Source organism: Rhineura floridana, chromosome 16, assembly GCF_030035675.1.
Source record: "Rhineura floridana isolate rRhiFlo1 chromosome 16, rRhiFlo1.hap2, whole genome shotgun sequence".
NCBI classification, from domain to species: Eukaryota; Metazoa; Chordata; class Lepidosauria; order Squamata; family Rhineuridae; genus Rhineura; species Rhineura floridana.
The window spans coordinates 29,893,773-29,914,199 of NC_084495.1; the positions used below are offsets into that span (position 1 = coordinate 29,893,773).

General features: G+C 42.3%; 1 protein-coding gene across 14 annotated transcripts in view; it reads right to left on the bottom strand.

The window, feature by feature from the left end:
- PASD1 (PAS domain containing repressor 1) overlaps window positions 1-20,427 on the bottom strand; it is a 143,966-nt gene that overhangs the window by 33,604 nt on the left and 89,935 nt on the right. For all 14 annotated transcript variants that reach the window (XM_061598974.1, XM_061598976.1, XM_061598967.1 and 11 more), the window contains 5 exons: window positions 19,591-19,680; window positions 15,153-15,273; window positions 13,137-13,250; window positions 10,364-10,482; window positions 9,344-9,426 (listed from right to left, as the gene is read on the bottom strand). In XM_061598974.1, the coding sequence (XP_061454958.1) occupies window positions 9,344-9,426; window positions 10,364-10,482; window positions 13,137-13,250; window positions 15,153-15,273; window positions 19,591-19,680 (527 nt within the window). The remainder of the gene's footprint in view (window positions 1-9,343; window positions 9,427-10,363; window positions 10,483-13,136; window positions 13,251-15,152; window positions 15,274-19,590; window positions 19,681-20,427) is intronic.

Sequence of the window (20,427 nt, forward strand, 5' to 3'; positions counted from 1 at the left end):
AACTGTAGCCCAATGACATCTGCAGGACCTCAGGTGAGCCCTCTGCTGTGTAATATTTGAAAAATCATTCATCTAGGAAGGATAGGTATATCAGTGGCTATTAGACAAGACAAGTGGGACCTGAACAAAATGTTACAATTTGGACTGCTCATATTCAGATTTACAGCCAGCCATGCCCTTTCCAGGATACTCCATTCCATCCTCCTTGCTTTACCAATGTTTTCAGCTAGCTTTCTATGGCTATTGAGCATTGTCAGTCCTCACTGGACTCATCATCTTTCATCACGGTCCCCCCTCCCTGAACTTCTTTTGTTTTTCTGAAAATCTTGGGATTCCTCAAAGCTGCTGGCATCTCCCTCTTTCATGGGAGTGGTGCCATTTTGCTATTGACATATACAGGATGGCTAAACGGAACCTTCAGCTTGAGAGACAGCATGTCATCACATAAGTGTTACTTGCCTTCCCTCCTGTCCTACTTCTGGGCTTCCCTGATCTAGCAGGGCTCAGCTTATGTAGAAAATAAAAAGCACATAGATGCTTGTGATACACCAGCGCAACACTGTGAGTTCTTCCACACTGACCTATTTGTTTGGGTGACTAGAACTCTAACAGTGCATCCCTATGCATGGAGAACCAATGCGGTGTTGTGGTTAAGAGTGTGGGATCTGGGAGACCAGGGTCAAATCCCCACTCACGACATGAAGCTCACTGTCTCTTGGCCTAAACTACTGCATTAGTTATTGATTGATTGATTGATTGATATCCTGCCCTTCCTCCCAACACAGAGACTCACAGAGATGTTGTAAGAATAATTTGGGGAAGGGGAGAACCATGTACATCACCCTGAGCTCCTTGGAGGTAAAGTGGGATATAAATGTCATGATAATGATAGTACTCAAATGTATGTCCCAATAATGGGATTTACTCTCCAGTAAGTGTATGCAGCATAGCAGCCTTAATTGCTTATGCACATGACATATATCCCTCAGGAAAAAGACACCAGTTGGTTGACATGTAATTAAATTAATCATAAAAATGCACTTCATATTTTACATAAAACCCAAGTAAGTAGTGTTTGCCGACCAGGAAAAAACAGCCTGGCTTTCTCTTGTTTCCTTAAGAGTAGTTTGATCTGCAGAGAGATCTGAAAGTGATTTCAGAATTGTCTGTACTGTTGAAAAAGAACAGATCCTTCACGCAGTAATACATTTCCTAACTGTGATTTGAGGATCAGTTGGTACCTTAGCAGTACAACCTGAAAAGCATCTCTCCCCCCCCCACCTCATTTTTTTTTAGCTTATTCATTGTTTAGGATATTTGTAACTTCCTGTACTGCTTGGGATTGGATGTTCTTGTCAGGATTTCCGAATAGGAAACTGGTGACTCAGCATGGTATGAAATGCCTCAATTAAAATGCAGGAATAAGTAGCACAGAAATTGCAGTATTCTATTGTACTATGGGGAAAATGAAGCAGAAGGACACACAATACAACTGGACCAGCAACAGGAGGATATGCACATGTGCATACTTCAACAAAAGTCTGCAAAGACATTTTATTACCCTGTCTCTGCCCACACAATGGCCGTGTTTGCGTGATCAAATCCTAGCTTTAAAAGCCAGGATAGTACCCACATGCAGACCCTTTGCTGCCACTTCTCCCCCACACAAGTATCAAAACAAAGCATGTGCCTTTAACAGCTGCATGGCAGGCAGAAATTCAATAGGTCAAGCATTTTCTAGTATGGAAATCAAAGTATGAGGAAAGCTTCACCATGACTATTCTCTAACTTGTGTTATGCCACACACCCAATGGCAGCCATTTTGGATTATGCCAGGCCCCCATGGAAGCCATTTTGTGACTGGTGCTCCCAGCACTTTCTCAAAATTTGAAATGTGTTCTCTACTCTAAAAAGGTTGGCAATCCCTGCCATAAATCATAGTACTCAGTTCACATGTAATGGGAAGCTATGGTTAAACACAGTTCTGGGATTGTTTTCCCACTCGTGCAAAGGGGTGAGGTCTGCATGGTGCAAATGGACTGGCAGGAGCACTGGATTAGCCCAGCTGGTGCATTTGCACTGCACTACCTAACAGCTGCCTCCAGGGCTGGCACCAAAGGGCAGCCAGGACAGGCCCTGGCCAAGGGCCCTGCAGCAAAGAGGGGCCCCTAAAGGGCTTCTCCTTTGGCTGGGAGGGTAGCGCTCCCATTCCACAATCTGTGGCAGTGTCGGCTCCCGACCCTGCCGAGGATCGTGGAGAGGGAGCTCCCAGGCATACCCCCCCAATACAGTCAGTGTGGGTATCAATAAGCCCACACACTCCACCTACCTCTCCCACCCCTGTGAATGATGTGTGTGCTGTGTGCATAGTGTGCACATCATTCACAGGGACAGGAAAAGTAGGTGGGATACATGGGCAGGCTTATTAGCCCCACACCGCCTGTAGGGGGGTTGGGCTACGGCACCATGGGCCCAAGACAGTCTGGTACCCAAGGGCCCAGTCGTGCCTGGCACTGGCCTTGCTGCCTTGCCTCTCCCCCTCTACGATCCAACTGACCAGAGGTCAGATGAGCACTGCTACCCCCACACACACACCTTTCACTACTGCATGCAGATGCATGGAGCTCATCCATCTCACATGAACTGGCCCAATGTAACTGAGCAGCCTGGATGCAAAGCAGAACCTATTACAAACCTGGCTGTGCCTCTTCTTTTCCTTCAAAGCTACTGAAATTAGGTTTTAGGTTCCGCCTGTTTTTAATTTGCAGTATCTATCTGCCTAGGATGTTGATTTTAAATTTCAGTACATGCTATTACATTAGCATTGCCACTATATCAGCATGGTTAGGAAATTCATTATGATCAGAAGTAACTACTTGAGCAGCCACATTAAAATATAGCTTATTCCTCCTTCCACATATTATTCGGCAAACATAGCTACACTAGTGTTTCCTGCAGGAAATTCGTAAAACATTAATGCCCACTGGCATTAATTTAAATGCCATTTAAAATTGCCAGATTATTTTTCTACAACGTTTCTGCCATCCTCCATTTTGTTGTTTATATATGGTTTTTTGATTTTAAAAAATACTGCATGAAATTTCTGACATTATTTTATTGGGTATAATGGCAAGGAGCCTGTTACTCTCAAGATGTCATTGGACTTCAACTCCCATCAGCCCCAGCCAGCACGGCTGAGGGAATTTATGACCACAATATGCACAGTGGCCCATCATGGAGAATAAGGCCATCAATGACTACTGGCTACTGGTCATGATGGCAATATGCTATTTCCAGGATCAGAGGCAGCAAAACTCTGAAAACCAGATGTTGGGAAATGAGAGGGGGGAGGGAGCTATTACCTTCATGTCCTGTTGAGGACTTCCCATAAGTACCATCCCTAGGGTGACTCTTGGCCACAGGGAAGAGTACCACTAGATAATAGTCCTTTATTCAGTGATTATGCTGAATCTCCATTTTCATTCAACTTCCAATGAATTCCATAAAGCCAATGCCTCAGCAGCATTAAAGGCCTCTGATGTGGCAAGCTACCTATGTAATATATTTCAATGTTCTATTTTTAAGAGTTGCCTTAATGTCACTTTGTGCATCTTAATATAGGAAGCAGCCTTATGTCAGGCTAGACCACTGCTCCATCTAGCTCAGTATTGTCTGCACTGACTGGCAGTGCCTCTCCAGGGATTCAGGCAAGGGTCTTTCCTACCTAGCGATGGGCTCAGTTTCTGCAATAATCAGATTTGCCATCAGATTAATTATTTTTCTAATATTCTCTATCTTTGTGGAGAGAATTTTGAAGTCGCAACTCTCCACACCTGGTTTCCGATTCATTCTTCTTCTTTTCCAATTTCTTTTTAATTTGCTTTGAAATCATCAATAGTGTGAGTACTTTTATCAATCTACTTTCTGTGTGCTCTTCAAATGTGTATTCCCTTTCACTGATGTCAATAAAGCGTTGATTGTAATTGACAGATAGAAAGCAGCAGGGGAATGAGGTGTTGATTGTAAGCAGTGGGGGGGGAAGACACTGACTTGATTATCTGCCTTAATCTGCTCTGCAATGCACTTGAAAATATAAACAGGCAATAATTACACAGTTCAGAATAAAGATCAATACCAGTAGAGACTTGTGAATAAATAGCGATTATAATATTTATAATTCTCTGCAAAGCAAAAAAAAAAATCAGAAGAGATTGGAAAAATGAAAAGATATCGGAGGAAAAAGGAATCTGATAATTAACGACAACTGGGGGCCACAAAAACAAAACATGAAAAAGGAGAGGATTCCATCCCTATTCCTAGCCCTCGGTGGAGGTGCTGGGGATTGAACCTTGCTTTCAAAGGATGTGCTCTGTCACTGAGACACAGCCCTTCCTCATTATCTTCAGTGCTGGGAAAAGATCCACTGTAGATATTTTCTGTTCCAGTATAGTTCATCCTGGTTGGTTTGTTGAGTTGGTAGCACTACATCCTAGACGCAGCAACATTAGACAGGCTGTATTTGCAGGATGCAACAGCCAGGTACCCACTTTGAAATATAAATGACTTTTCTGTGTATTTAAAAAGCTATGATAGCTGCATTGAGACAGCATGAATAATATGCAGGCCAATGCATGTGACAGCAGGAGGCTGAGTAGACGTGGCTTCACACCAATGCTTCAAAGATAGGATTTCCTGTGACATTTTCTTGTTTAAAATAGTAGCACAGTTTTCCATAACACATTTTTTCCAGGACACTCTGTACAGCCCATATCTTACCTTTGTAAGACTCCCCTTTCTATGTAAATTATTTAAAACTGTCTGTGTCTGATATATTACTTTATTATAAATTAATTGCTTTTATCGTCTTGGCCGATTTGGCTTTTTAACAGAAAAACAAACTAATAGATCTGTAAAATGGCTACATATTTATATATATATATATATATATATATATATATATATATATATATATATATAAAAAAAAAAAAACCTGGGCCAGTTTCATACCACAACAGCTTCATTAGCTGAGGATCTGGCTTGAAGTACAGTAAATCAATGACTCCTGTGCAGCCTGACTCTATGCATGTTTAGTTGGAAGTAAGTCCCACTTTGTATGTGCATCCAATTGCAGTCTGATTATTGCAGTATAGATGAACAACTAATATTACATCTTGAGTATGAAAATGAAAACAAAGCCTTGAAGATATAAAGGGCCTGACTGCAGATGTTCGTGACATAAGCAGAGCCCTGCTGGATCAGACCACAGGCCTGCCTAGCCTAGCATTCCATTCTCACAGTGGCCAATCAGATGCCTCTGGGAAGCGCACAAGCAGGACCTGAGTACAATAGCAACTCTCCACACTTTGTGTGCACAGTGCTAGTAGCCACTGATAACCTTATCCTACATGAATCTGTCTAATCCTCTTAAAGCCATCTACGTTGGTGGCCATCATTATATGTTGTAGGAAAATGGTTGGAGATCATGGGATTTGTAATCCAACATCAGGGGGAGGGCCACAAGCTCCCCATGCCTGATGAAGTGGGGGGGAAGGAACTGCGCTGGTTACAATCTTATACAATTTCCCCCACAGACTAATGGAACCCACTGGATTCCCATGTGCCCTGGGGGAGTTTCCAGTAGATACAGCAGGTGACCCTGTTGAAGCCCTTGTCATGCTGTGGAACAGTGGGGTGCATTGGACTATTGACATGGTTGCCCCTGAGTGCAGTCTCTGGTATTGTGGAGCCTGGTTTGCACCTTGGTACACCAGTAAACTAAGGGCAATGAAACAGGCTGGACGACAGCTACAGAGCACGTGGTGAAAGACGCACTATGAGGCTGATAAAATGGAAATGGACTGCCTTCAAGTAGATTCCGACTTATGGGCAACCCTATGAATAGGGTTTGCATGGTAAACAGTATTCAGAGGGGGTTTACCATTGCCTTCCTCTGAGGCTGAGAGGCAGTGACTGGCCCAAGGTCACCCAGTGTGTTTCATGGCTGTGTGGGGATTCGTAGTCCAACACCTTAACCACTACACCACACTGGCTCTATGAGGCGGATAAGGGACAAGTAAAACATCATAATTATGCCTGCTGTGTGGCGGTGAGGGCAGCAAAGGAGGCTCACTTGTCTGCCACCATCGCATCCTCAAGTAGCCATCCAGTGGAGCTTTTCCGTATTGTCAGGGGTCTGTTGACATCAACTCCAGGAAATGGAGTTTTAGACCCTTCAAAGGCCCACTGTGAATTGTTTACAAGGCATTTTGAGGGTAAAGTTGCTCGCCTCCGTAGCAGACTTGATGCCGCATCCACATTTATTGTGGTCCCCAATGAGGTGTCTAGTGCAACGTCTGCTGCAACTTCTTGGGATCAGTTTCAGTTGATGCGGCCTGATGATGTGGACAAGGTGCTTGTGACGATGCAGCCAGCAACATGTACTTTCAACCCTTGCCCTTCTTGGCTTATTAAAGCTTGCCAAGGGGATTTTACCAAGTGGATCCAGGGTGTGGTCAACGCATCATTGCAGAAGGGAGTGGTTCCAACTGCCCTGAAAGACGTGGTGATCCGACCCCTCCTGAAAAAGCCCATCCTGGACCCATTGGTTTGTGATAACTATCGCCCAGTCGCAAATACCTCCTTTTTAGGGAAGGTGATTGAGAGGGTTGTGGCGCAGCAATTGCAAGTACACTTGGATGAAACAGATTATCTTGACCTATTTCAGTCAGGGTCAGGCCTGGTAATGGGACTGAATTGGCCTTGGTAGCCTGATGGATGACCTTTATCGGGAGGACAGTGGGAGTGTGACACTGTTATTCTTACTTGATCTCTCGGCAGCTTTTGATATCATTAACAGTGGTATCCTTCTGGGCCAACTTGGTGAGATGGGTATTGGAGGAACTGTTTTACAATATTTCCGATCCTATCTCCAGGGTCATTTTCATAGAATAGCACTGAGTGATTGTATTTTGGCCCCCTGGTAGTTGTGGGGTGCAGCAGGGTACCATCTTGCCCCCAAAGCTGTTTAACATCTATATGAAGCCACTGGGAGCAGTCATCAGAAGATTTGGGGCGAGGTGTCAGCAGTATACTGATGATACCCAGCTCTATTTCTCTGTAACATCTAAATCGGGAGAGGCCGTGCAGGCCCTGGACCAGTGCCTGGACTCGGTGGTGGGATAGATGAGAGCCAATAAACTGAGTCTGAATCCTAGCAAGAGGGAGGCACTGTGGATTGGTGGTTCCCGAGTTCAGATAATTGGTCAGTTGCCTGCCTTGGATGGGATTGTACTCCCTCTGAAAGAGAAGGTTCACAGTATGGGGGTGCTCCTGCATCCATCTTTGATGCTAGAGGCCCAGGTGACCTCAGTGGCTAGGAGTGCCTTTTACCAGCTTCAGCTGGTAAGACAGCTGCAGCTGTTTCTGGACTGGGATAGCCTGACCACTGTTGTCCATGCACTGGTAACCTCCAGGCTAGTTTATTGTAATGTGCTCTATGTGTGGCTGCCCTTGAGGTTTGTCTGGAAGCTGCAGCTGGTGCAAAATGCAGTGGCACAACTGCTTACTGGGGCAGAGTATTGCCAACATGTCACCCAGCTGCTGAAAGAATTGCACTGTCTGCCCATTAGCTACTGGGCCAAGTTCAAGTTCTGGTTTTGATGTACAAAGTCCTATGCAATTTGGGACCAAGATATCTGAACGATCATCTTACCCCTTATATACCCAGTTGATCAATGCACTCTGCAGTTGAGGGCCTCCTGCAGATACCATCTTATCAGGAGGTCTATTCCATACAAAATAGGAAGCAGACCTTTAGTGTTGTGGCACTGACATTTTAGAATTCCCTCCCCTTAAATATTAGACAGGCACCATCTCTGTTATTTTCAGCACCTACTGAAGACCTTCCTCTTTCAACAAGCCTTTTCAATAGAGACCTTATCCCAGTCTGTGTCTGTGTGCGAATTGCTTTTTAAGATGTTTTTAAAGCTTTTTTATATATATAAAAATGTGTTTTTAAAGCTTTTTTTTAAAGAAAAAGATGTTTTTAAAGATGTTTTGTTTTAATATGTTTTTAAGGAAGTTTTGCTATAATATATTTTAAAGTCTGTTTTTATGATGTTTTAGAATGTCTTTATGCCTTTTGTTTGCTGCCCTGGGCTTCTACTTGGAGGAAGGGCAGGATATAAATCAAATAAATAAATAAATGAGTGATTTCTCCAAATAAGAACATAAGAATTACAATTTTAAAATAAATAGTGTTTATATATAAACAGACAGCACAGAATGAAAGGCAAGTTACTAATGGATTTAAGATGCAAGACTCAAAATCTTCCCGTCTCACTCCAATAACGTATCTAATGAGACCATATGGGTGGCATCTATTACGTAGCTTGTTGTCATATGATCTCCCCATTTCATTATGTCACTGAAACAGTCTGCAAAGCAATCAGGCAGACACATTAATATAGTGCTAAGGTAATATTTAAATTGGCTGTTGGTCTACAAAATTATTAGGACTATAATGGCCGCTCATTTAATTATTTATGGACCATCAACCTTATGAAGAAAGGCTTTTAAAAGCTGAGGTTTTTTAAAACTGGGAAGAAGAAGAAAATCTAACCAATGGACTTTTATAAGATGTATTAAGGGGGGTGTATTTTCTCTCTCTCTCAACATTCTAAGAAGTCAGGGTCATTCTTGGGAACAAACACAGATAAAGTATAAAATCAAAGAAAATGAAGTACTGCTTCACAGAGCATGCAGTTAATCTATGGAATTTATGGGCACAAGATGTTGTGAAGGCCACTTACAAAACTGGATTTTTACAATGCTAGAATAAGTATATACACTGTATTTTAAGGTTGTTACGGCCCGCTCTGGGACCTTTGGATGAAGATCAGGCAACAAATGATGATGATGATGATGATAAAAGTAGTAGTAGTAGTAGTAGTAGTAGTAGTGTAGGTCTCTTGTCCACTAGGCCATGAGCAATGGTAGTCAGAAATATAACCTCCATACTCAGTGGCACAATGGACTAAATCGCAGGAGATCTTCCATTAGAGGGAGGAAACCTTTAGATTCAGCTCTTAACCTCTGACTAATATTGGGGATTATTAGCAGAAGTTGTGAAAAGATAAAATGCTGAACTAATAAACATTTGACTCAACACGCCAATTTTAATGTTCTATAACTTACTTAACCTAATTAGTAATCCAGCCCCTGGCAAGGAGTTAAGACTAGTTTGTCTCCCCCAAGTCTGTACTTTTTTTGCTTCTAGAGTCCCCCCCACACACACACACACCCCTAAAAATGCATTCCTTTAAAACAAACATATTCATCTCACCTGTAGTCTAAAAACAAAAATTTCCATTCCAGGCTGTGCCTTGATGTGAATTCTTCACATGGTTCTTCCACATTGCAAAGTTCCTGCAGAAACAGATGGCAGGGTAGGGTTGATTTTTCTTCTTTTATAAATGCATCTCTTGGAAAACAAATAGTCTTTCTGACAAACACATGGGACCATATGGTGAACGAGGCTGTTGGGTATCTAAGCCTTTGAAAATTTGATGTAATTGCTTCTAACTGCATTCCTCTAAGGTAAGCCTTATTCTTTTTTTACAGGTGCAGATCAAGGAGCTGCATTAACTTAGCCAAGTCCATGAAGTAAGTGTCAAAGGCAGGATTATAACCCACTGACCCAAAACTGCTGTACATAAACCGTGCAAATCCTCCATTATCTTCAGTGACTGTGGTGATGGGGAAGGTCTCAGTGTGGCCCCCAGGTTTGAGGTTCCTCATCCCTGCCATAAGCTGAGTTATAAGCCTGAAGAAGGCAGTGAAGACTTGGACCTACTTCTCACAAACAGCAGGTGTGTAAATCTGGTACCATTTCAGGCTGTCGGTGGGGACTTGTACAATTCAATGCTCATCTGTATAAACAACAACAACAATCCCCTGTACGTAGAATATTACATGTTAAGTTTATAACTCAGTTTATGGCAGGGATGGGGAACCTCAATCCTGGGGGCCAAACACAGCCCTTCAGTCCTCTGTCTGGCTCTCAGAACTCTCCCCAGGCCACTCTGCTCACTTCCGCTGCTTCACACCGTGAGTGATTTTGCCTGCTTGGAATGTGCCCTCTGATAATGCCTCTTGCTTGTCTGGATGGAGGACAGAGAGGCATGTGTGAATGTGAAGAGAGTAGCCCACTGTGCAAAGGTACAATTTACATTTGTTGCTCAGCCCACCACTGCCATGTGTGGCCCTTGGAAGATTGCCCAGAAGGGAATGCGGCCCTTGTGCTAAAAGTGGTTCCCTGCCGCCAGTTAATGGCAATACCATACTGTTCAGAGAGAATGTGCACCTTCAAGAATTGGGGGGTAACGAGACGAACTGTTGCTACTAGGCAGATCTGCTCTTCGTTGGCTGACCGGAACACTCGTGCAATGGCAGACTCAAAGCCATTATATGAGGATGTAGGCACTGAAAACAAAAACATAAAACAAGCATTCACAAAAAAGAGTTTGTGATTGTTGCTTTTTGTAACTTGGATTACTTTAAAAGAGGATTAGGCAAAGGCATGGAGAATAAGGCTGTCAAGAGCTAGCCATGATGGTTATGTTCTAGCTCCCCTGTTTTAGCTGCTGCGAATCGCAGGAGGGGAGAGGCCTTCTTTGAGCTCAGGTCCTGCTGGTAGGCTTCCCACAAAGCACGTGGTTGGCCACTCTGAGTAGAGTGCTCAACTAGATGGGTCTTTGGCCTGATCCATCTGGACTCTTGTTATGTTCTTATGTAAAGAGAGCATTTCTGAAACCTCGCTGTCTATTTTGGTTGCCATCCCCCTATAGACCCAATGCCAATAAAAGCAAGCCAGTAAAACCTTTTACTTTATAAACATCCAGCATAACAACACTTCTTTTATTGGATAGATTATTTCAGAAATATTGATGTAGCATTGTTATAGAGGGAGAGATTGTGAAACTGGGCTGTGAAAAGGTCATGCAAAGCTGTAAGAAAAAAAGAAAACAAACTATTTTCAGTACTATTAACCCCCTGACTGCTGTTTGTTTTTTATTTTTTTGGCAGGTGTATTCTGCAACATGTCATTGATACAATAATAGTGCATTAATGGTGGATTTATACAGGACTGTCCACACATCATTCCACTTATTGGTTGTTCTATGATGCTTCTCCAAAGTTACCACATTATTGCCATCTGGATAGACATTCTTGCACTATAGCACAACAAAACTGGGACAAAAAATAAACTGAAACATTTGTAGTATAAAATGTTACAGGATTTCAGCAGGAAGGTATCAGGCATATTTTGATTAGAAATGAAGCAGTATGTCCACCCTGAAACCTTTGCAGGCACAAAAGGTATTTAAAGAGGGTTCATGTATAACTGCCCCAGTGCCATCATGAGTACTACTTAGTTGATGGCAGGCATGTGCATGTGCGCATAGCGTACCGTGCATGCATGCCAACAAGCAAGATGGCGGCGGGGGTATCAGCCCCTTAGAGAAGCCTCCACTGCCATTTTGGTTGATGGTAGCCCTGCACGCGCAGCACGCACAGCAACAGGATGCAGGAGAGAGGTAGGTGGAACAGGGAGGAGCTGCACGCCCAGGGCAGCCTGGTGCCCAAGGGCCCAGTCATGCCTCGCTGCGTGCATGCGGGTGCTGGGGCCTGGGGCAGGCTGTGCCCAAGAGCCGCAGCATGCCTGGCACCGGCCCTGCCTCTGAATATCAATTGTTGGGAGTCACAAGTAGGAAGTGTGCTATTCTACTCAGGTCCTGCTTGCAGGCTTCCCACAGGCATCTGGTTGGCCATTGTGAGAACATGACGTTGGACTGGATGGGCCTCTGAGCTGATCCAACAGTGCTCTTCTTATGTTAGATTAACTTAAAGAATGTAACAGAAGATGACCGGTGATAAGTGCAATTGTCTTGTGAATAACATATGTAAATTCAGCCCTGCTCCCCATTCCCCATTATAATAAGAAACGGTTATCAATGCAATGCCAGAACACACCTGAAAGCTTGCTTATAGATAGCAAGTTTTTCAGAGACTTGAAAGAACACATTGATGCCCATGGTTTACACTGGGGATGGCTAACCTGTGGTCCGCCATGAACTCCCATCAGCTCTAGCCAGCATGGTCAATGGTCAGAGTTGATAGGAGTTGAAGTCCAACAATATCTGGAGGGCCACAGGTTAGCCAACCCCAGTCTACACATATGTTAATTTGCTCCATTCTGTCATGGTCTCTGGGCAAACAAAAGCCTGTTTCAGAGACCAAGGATGAACATGTGTGTATCACAGGCAATGACGGTTCCGACATGCTATCTTTATAGTCTATGAAAAGCTACCAGCTTTTAACAGCCACTATTGCTGGTTATGACCATCATTATCATGAAACACAGCTTGTGATTCCTCCTTTCCTGATCCTACTGCCACATGAGAAGCCCTGCAGAGAAATCCATGATCCTCTCAGATGGCTTCCAGAGGTTGTAGATAATTCCTTTCTATTGCTTCTTTGTATTATGCAAAATGCCTTTAAAAACTATGGATTATAATCCAACAGTGTCCATGCATGAGCGAAGTGGACTTTTGCCTGAGCAACGGAACTTCCTCTCCTTCTAGGGATGGAAGAACCTGTCGATTTCAGTTTCTTATTTTTCCAATCTTAAATTCAGTTCTCTACAGTTCTGCAGCAATTTGAGATTTTTTTTAAAAAAGCCTCATTAAAATTCATCAGCATTTTAGTGCAAATTTATCCTATTAAAAACATATTTGTGTGTATTTTGACTAATGTACACATTTTTGCAAGCAATATACAGTATTCATTTTTACACACACTTTCCCCTAACATATTAATTTTTGTAATCATTTGTTGGTTAAAAAACTGCATTGCAAAATTTGGATAAGTGCACATTTCAAAGGATGGCTGTGTTTTGGTTCTCATATTGTTTCAGAAATTGCAAATTTGATAGATTTGCCTTTAAATGTGAACTGAATCAAATATCTCCTCCATTCCTATCTCTTCCACCCACACACCTTTCAAATTTGCTCTGGAGGGTTGGGGGACCCCATTACCATATTGGAGAGGGAGAGAGAGAGAATGCAACAGCTTACCATGAGTAAAATATTTAAAATCCACTACAAATTTCACATATTCATATGTAATGGGTTCATTTGGATCTAAGTTTCCTCGGGCTAAATGACAGCAAAATTCTATTTGTTTTTCAGCTGAAAGAGAGAGAGAGAGAGAGAGAATGTATTTTAAAAATTCAGTATTAAAATATCACATGTGAGATTCTTCACCTCATCCCTTCAGAAAGCTTCAGATACCCAACCCAAAAACAAAACTTTTAGGAGGAAATTTAATGACACCAACACAGAGACAAAATGACAGTACTTCTAAAGCTAAGAAATCTCTTGGCCCAAGAGATTTTGTTGGCAAAGAGCGATGTAGAAACATTTTAAACAAACCAGGCTATGGTCTAAAGGCACATATGGCCAGCTCCCTGCTGAAGCTAAGCAGGATCAGGTTTGGTCAGTGCCTGGATGAGAGACTGCCTGGGTACCATATGTAAGCCTCCTTGGGTTTCTGTCATGAAAAGAAAGGTGGGGTATAAATGTAATTAATAAATAAATAGTATGCTAGTATTTATAAACAATAATAGCAACAATTTATTTAGCACCTTTGAAGTGAATGGCACTGTACAAACTAGAACAGCCTGCTCTAGCATGGTGGCCCTTTAGATGTTTTGGACTGGAACTTCCATCAGTCCCAACCAGCATGGCCAGTTTGCTCTATGCAGATGTTTTGCTCTATGAAGAAAACTCCAAACCTTGGTTTTGTACTCTGGTTTACAGCCCATCTTGAACCATGACTGTAAGCATTCAGATGTAACACTTAATTATAGTCAAGGAAAACAAACCCTGGTTAAGTGATATGTTTCCTTAAGTCTATGATCACTTAAAAAGGTAAAGGTAAAGGTGTCCCCACACTTATAGTGCAAGTCGTTTCCAACTCTTAGGGTGATGTCTTGCGACGTTTACTAGGCAGACCGTATATATGGGGTGGGATTGCCAGTTCCTTCCCCGGCCTTTCTTTACCCCCCAGCATATGCCGGGTACTCATTTTACCAACCACGGATGGATGGAAGGCTGAGTGGACCTCGACCCCTTTTACCGGCGATTCGATTTCCTCCTTCCATTGGAATCGAACTCCGGCCGTGAGCAGAGCTTTGGCTGCATTACCGCTGCTTACCACTCTGCGCCACGGAGGATCTTTATGATCACTTAACTTTAGTAGATTGTCCTCCAGTTGCCACAGTATGACTAAAAATTATTATGAGCATGAAGAATACTAGTCTGCACTTGCTGGGGTAGATGGGAGCTGTAGTTCAGCAACATCTGGGGACCCAAAGGCTGGGAAAGGCTGTTGTTGAGCAAGCAAAAGTGCAGAAAAAGGCAACCAGATGTTGAGGAGGCCGGAGCAATTCCTCTGCAAAGCAAGCTCACAACGCTTGGGGCATTTTAGTTTTTTTTAAAAAAGGCAAGTAAGGAGGACATATTATGTTTATAAAATTATGCATGATATGAAGTAAGTGGATAGAAATATGTTTTTCTCCTCTCTTGTAGTTCTAGAATCCAGGATCATCCAGTGAAGGTGGATGCTGGAAGATTCAGGAGAGACAAATCAAAAGTACCTTTTCACACAGCACATAGCTAAACTATGGAATTTGCTACCTCAGGATGTGGTGATGGTCTCCAACCTAGACAGCTTTACAAGGGGATTAGGCATATTCATGGAGCATAAGGCTACCGATGGCTACTACTAGCCATGATACCTATATGTTATCTCCAGGATCAGAGGCATACCAGTTGCTGGAGAACAACAGCAGGAGATGGCTACTACTCTCATATCCTACTTTTGGGCTTCCCAGAGGCATCCAGATGGCCACTGTGGCAAAGAGGATGCTAGGCTAGATAGGCCTTTGGTTTGATACAGTGGGGTTTTCTCCTGTTCTTAAAAATCTTTATTACTATTTATAATTTCTATAGCATGTTTCAGCAACACCTTTTTGTCTGTGCATGTGTTCCCTTTCCCATCAAAGCCACAATAAACAAAACAATACTTACTGTTCAGAAAATCTGTTGCCACGGGGTTCGTCATGAGCATGTGTGGAGAAAGTAGCTTGTACACATCACTCTGTTCACACTCAGGCAGAAAGTTTAATATATTTTGTTCCACCAAATCTGACTGATGCAAAAGAATGCTTTGTCATGTTCGATGGTAAAGTGTTAAAGTGATCACAGTGTATGAAGGGGCTGGTTCACACATACACACAGCACTGACTGATCACTCAACTGCTGAAGACCCCTCAGCCAAATAGGGGAAGCTGCTTCTGTTGTCAAAGTATTAAGATTTATATTGACATCAAGTGATACAAATACTCTATTGGTGGTGTTAGATCTGTGATGTGTGTTTACACATGCAGGTCATCACGTGACCCTGCAGGGAGGTGATGAACCAGGGCATGCGTTAACTGGGTTTAAAGACAGACATGCACTCACAAATATTTTTTAAAAAAGATTTAGAATACAAAGCGTTATTATTAATAACTATAACATTTTTGGATGCCATAACCTATGTGCCAATAAATCCTACTTGTTTGAGCGTGTGTACATAGGGACAGGGTTTCAAGCCTAGTAGTATGCCAACAACCACTTTAGTTTCCTTATTTCCATTATCCTCACAGGAACTCACTTAGAGCACTACTATTCCCACATTACGGATGGAAAACTAAGGCCTGATTCTCATGAACTACTTGAAGCGGTAAACTTCTGTCTGGGCAGAATAACTTTACACTGCAGATCGGATGGCTCACATGATGGAATATGTTCTCCATTGGGAAAAAGTTTCCCACATTTAGAAAACAAAATGTCATGGAGAAGGCTATGCTAAACATCCTTCACCCCAATATCTGCAGGGAATTGTTTGTTTGGAGCAGCACAGAGTCACTTAAAACAATCAGTCCAGTCATACTTCCAGACACAGGTTTATGACCTCAACCATCAATAACCTTGGGAAAGAATAACCTGCCCAAGAATATGAGCTCCTACTGGGAGGAAGGGTGGGATATAAATAAATAAATACAATACAATACAATACCCTGCTTAACATCGCTTCACTTAACATCGCCTCGCTATAACATACATGCTCCATACGCCACCATACCCTGCTTAATGTACACGTGCTTTGCAATTACGGACACTTAATGGCATGACGCCGCTGCCATCTAGTGGCGATTGCCATGCTAAATTGCATAGATAATTGCTTCACTTTAAGTACATTTTCACTTTACATACACACTCCGGTCCCATTGCGTATGTTAAAGCGGGGTATGCCTGTATCTAACAAAAGGCTGCATCAGAGGGAGAGAAGGGACAGCTATTCCTTCAGTTCTGTTGAGAGACTGGCTGCCTTTGACTCACCCTCAACAGTCATATAGTGGCACCATTCCATCCGGCTGCAAAGCAGAGGGGGAGAAGGAAAGCTGGGCTACCTCATCTGCTCTGCTGAGGGACCAGCTGCCTTTGACTCTCCCTCAACTACCACCTAGAAGCCATTCCATCAGGCTGCCTAACATGTTTCCATCCCAACTGGTTGTTATACAAACTGAAACTTTAAAAATAGTGCCTGAGTTTGATTGTTTCCTCCTCCCTCCCCATCCCTTTTTCCTTTGGTGTTATGAGTTGTAAACCTGTGACTGTCTTGTTTTTCATTGATCTTTAATCCACTATTGGAGTCTTTTTGACTAAAGAATAATTTAAATAACAAATAAATTTAAAAGGCTTATGGCTGGGCAAATACCCCAGATCTCTCAAGCCAACATGCTATCAACCTGTTATCACCCAGACCCTTATCTAGTGGATGCACAGGGATGAGGATTCCAAATGTTCTTCCTAGGCTTACTGAACCACAGAAGAAAATGCTTCACTGCGTGGCAGAATGGAACAAAAGAAGTGTGGAAGTGGATAGGCTAGAAGTAAAAAGGCAGGCTAGAATTTGCCTGCTGCTTTCTGACTCTACTTTTATCCTGCGGCTCTGCCAATAGCGAGAGAAAGTTTTTCTAAGGAAGGCAAACAAAACAGGGAGGAAAAGTAGAACCCAACTGAATATCACCAACAACAAAAAATGTGGGCTTTTGGCTGCTGTATTGCCACAATGTTAAAAAAAATGCCATGACCTTAAAAAGCACTCTTAAAAAACAGATAGTTGTGCAGAGCCACAAAAGACAGTCAAACCATCTGCACTCCTTTTGGGAAAAGCACGTTCCAGAGCACAGTTAATTAGAGAAATATCTCCCATACGCTCAGGCGAGAGAAACAACACACATACGCCTACTAGAGAAGTGGCATCAGGCAGAGCTATGACTATTGGGATCTCAGACATGATCAACCTGTTTGGTGGGAATCTTGCATTACCATCACATTTGGTGGGCAACTTAGACACAAACATCATAAACATTAGCATCCTATCTGGTGGGTATCTTTGCATTAGCATCCTTTGTTGTGAGTGATCCAGAATTTCTATTGCACAACTTATTTGAGAAAAAGCCCTTCCCAGAATAGGCAGGAATAGGCAAAGCTGTCAGTTTTGGTTTCTCTCATTTTTCCTGTTTTCTGTTCTCCACATTTCCACTTTGCATTTTTTGTCAAAGTCCTCATAAGAATTCTTCAGCATTTTAATGTGAATCTGTCCTAATATACACATTCTTCATGCAATTTAGCCTACTCTACACACTTTAGCAATGAACTTTTCTCTAAAAAATGCATTTTTGTATATTATTTTAACTAATATTGCTTCCCTGGGAGGAAGAGTGGGATATAAAGCAAATAAATAAATAAATAATATATTCATTTTGCCACACAATTTGTGTAAATGTGTGTACTACTCAACCACTTCAATCTGCTGAACTAGCACTGTTACAGGTGCCACATAATACTCATTCCACCCATGTAAGAAAGTGTTCTTTCACCATGGCAGTGCCTATGCTTTGGAACTGCCTGCCTATTGATATGAGGCAGGAACCTTGATTGTATTGTTTTTGATGCCTAGTTTAAACATTTCTGTTTAGGCAAACCTATCCAGACACATAGATGCTTATGTGTTTTAATCTCTTTTCAGTCCACTGTTGTTTTTAATCTTTTTAAAAGTGTTTTTAACTACTTGTTTTTATTGATAATTTTTTACACACCACTTAGAGGTTTTTCACAATCAAGAGGTATATAAATGTTGTTAAATAAATAAATATTATTATTAGAAATTGCATAAAAATGAATAAAAATTTCATGCAGTATTTAAGACAATATAGCACAAACTCATGTGTAATTAGGGTAAACTGAACCTAAGATTGGAAAAATAGAGAGACCAAAATTAATGGATTCATCCATCAGTTCGTACTGGGCCCATAGCCCTCAGTATGGCAGCTCTATACGAAGAAAATTATTTCAGCACATCACTGTACTGGGGTGTGGCAGTATAACACAGCCGTTGTTACATACTTGAAGGCAGTATGACAGGGCCATTGTTAACTGTGGTGAGGACACATTCTTGTTTTATTTATTTATTTATTTATTTTGTATCCCGCCCTTCCTCCCAGCAGGAGCCCAGGGTGGCAAACAAAGCACCAAAAAAACGTTAACACTTCATAAAAACAGATCTCAAAATACATTAATACAAAACAGCATTAAAAGCAATTTAAAAAAATAACCTTAAAAAGGGTTAAAAACATTATTAAAAAACATATTAAACAATTCTTTTTCTTTCCCTGCTGCAGTCCCTGATCAAACAGATCTGCAGGTTTTTGTTATGCTGCTAGAAAACTGTGGGTCAGAAAAGCAACACCTAAATATATCTACTGAGGGGCAAAACTAGTTCTACTTCATATGGCTAAAGAGTAAAGGAAAAAAGATGACTTCACAGTGGCCATTTCTTTCTTTCACAGCAGGAGGCGGCACAAATCGTCAAGTCCTAAAGCCCTTCAAAGAGTTATGGATAGTTTCAAATTTGTTATTTTACTGTATTGCTATGTGAAGCAGTAGTATGCTTTGCCCACGTGGAGGTGTTTGATGAGACTGATGTTCAAAAAGGGGAGGGATCTCATCTTATTTTATAAACCTGATATGGTCTTTATTTGTTAAGTATATTAATTGAAAAATTAATAAAAACAGTTTTAAAAAAAAACAGTTCTACTAAACACCCACCCCATACATTTAAAACTCTGTGATACCACTTTAACAGTCACGGAGAATCCTGGAAACTGTAGTTTGTTAAGGGTGCTGAGGAATTATAACTCTGTGAGGCCAGCACCCTTAACAAACTACAGTTTCAAGGATTCTTTGGAGGAACCCACGACTGTTAAAGTAGCATAAAAGTGAGTTAAATGTATGGTGTGAATGTGACCCAAGTCTCTAAAAAACAACTGTCCACGTATAATTTCAGTGTTTCATCCATACTGCCATTCCTAAGAAAAACAAAGAGGTTTTCAGACATTATGTTGTGAGAACTTACCGGTAAATGTCCAAGAAGAGATGAGACACTATCAGATACATAAATAATAATCCCATCAGTGGTAAGTGCAATGACAAAGCCATCTAATGCCTATAGGGAAAAAGAAGGAATAAATTAGATAAAAATCCAGCTTATCTCCAGATTGTGAGCACAATTTTTATTATTATTGGGTGATATCTAACATTAGTTATATTCAAAGTAGACCCACTGAAATCAATCAGCCAGGAAGAGCAATCCAAATGATGGGAACCAGTGGAGGGAGGGCAGCAGAGGAGCCAGCAGAAAACTCTGTGGCATCCACATGCTGCTAGAGAGCCATCGGCCCATCTGAGCACCAGCTCCATTGGGAGCTGAGTACGGGAACTTCACAGGAACAGCTGGCCCACCGAGGAGTAAGAAGTCCCCATAGGCCACTACTGTAATTTTTTTTACTGTACCGGCCTATTAGCTGGTGGAATTATCATGGGGATTGGGACCCGGGGGAGAGCTCCAAGGGGGACTTGAAAGTCACCTAAGTCCCCCCCTGCAGCTCCTCCCCTACCACACCCCTGGAACACTCCATTGTCAAGGCTTCTGTTGGCTCTCCATCCACCAGGCTGGCCATCCCTGGCAGTAACAGCAGGGTCCTGGCAGCACCGTGGCTCAGCCATGGCGGGAGGCTTCGGCTGAAGGAGCCTGGCCACACTGGGGGCCTGCCAGCTCAGCCAGGGGTCTGCTGCATCCAACTTCCCCAAGCCCAGAGGAAATATGAGCTGGATTGCACATATTATCAAATTCTTCCAAGTTATACAAGAAGTGGATTGGACTGTGAAAGACCAACCCAAATTGTGCTTGCAT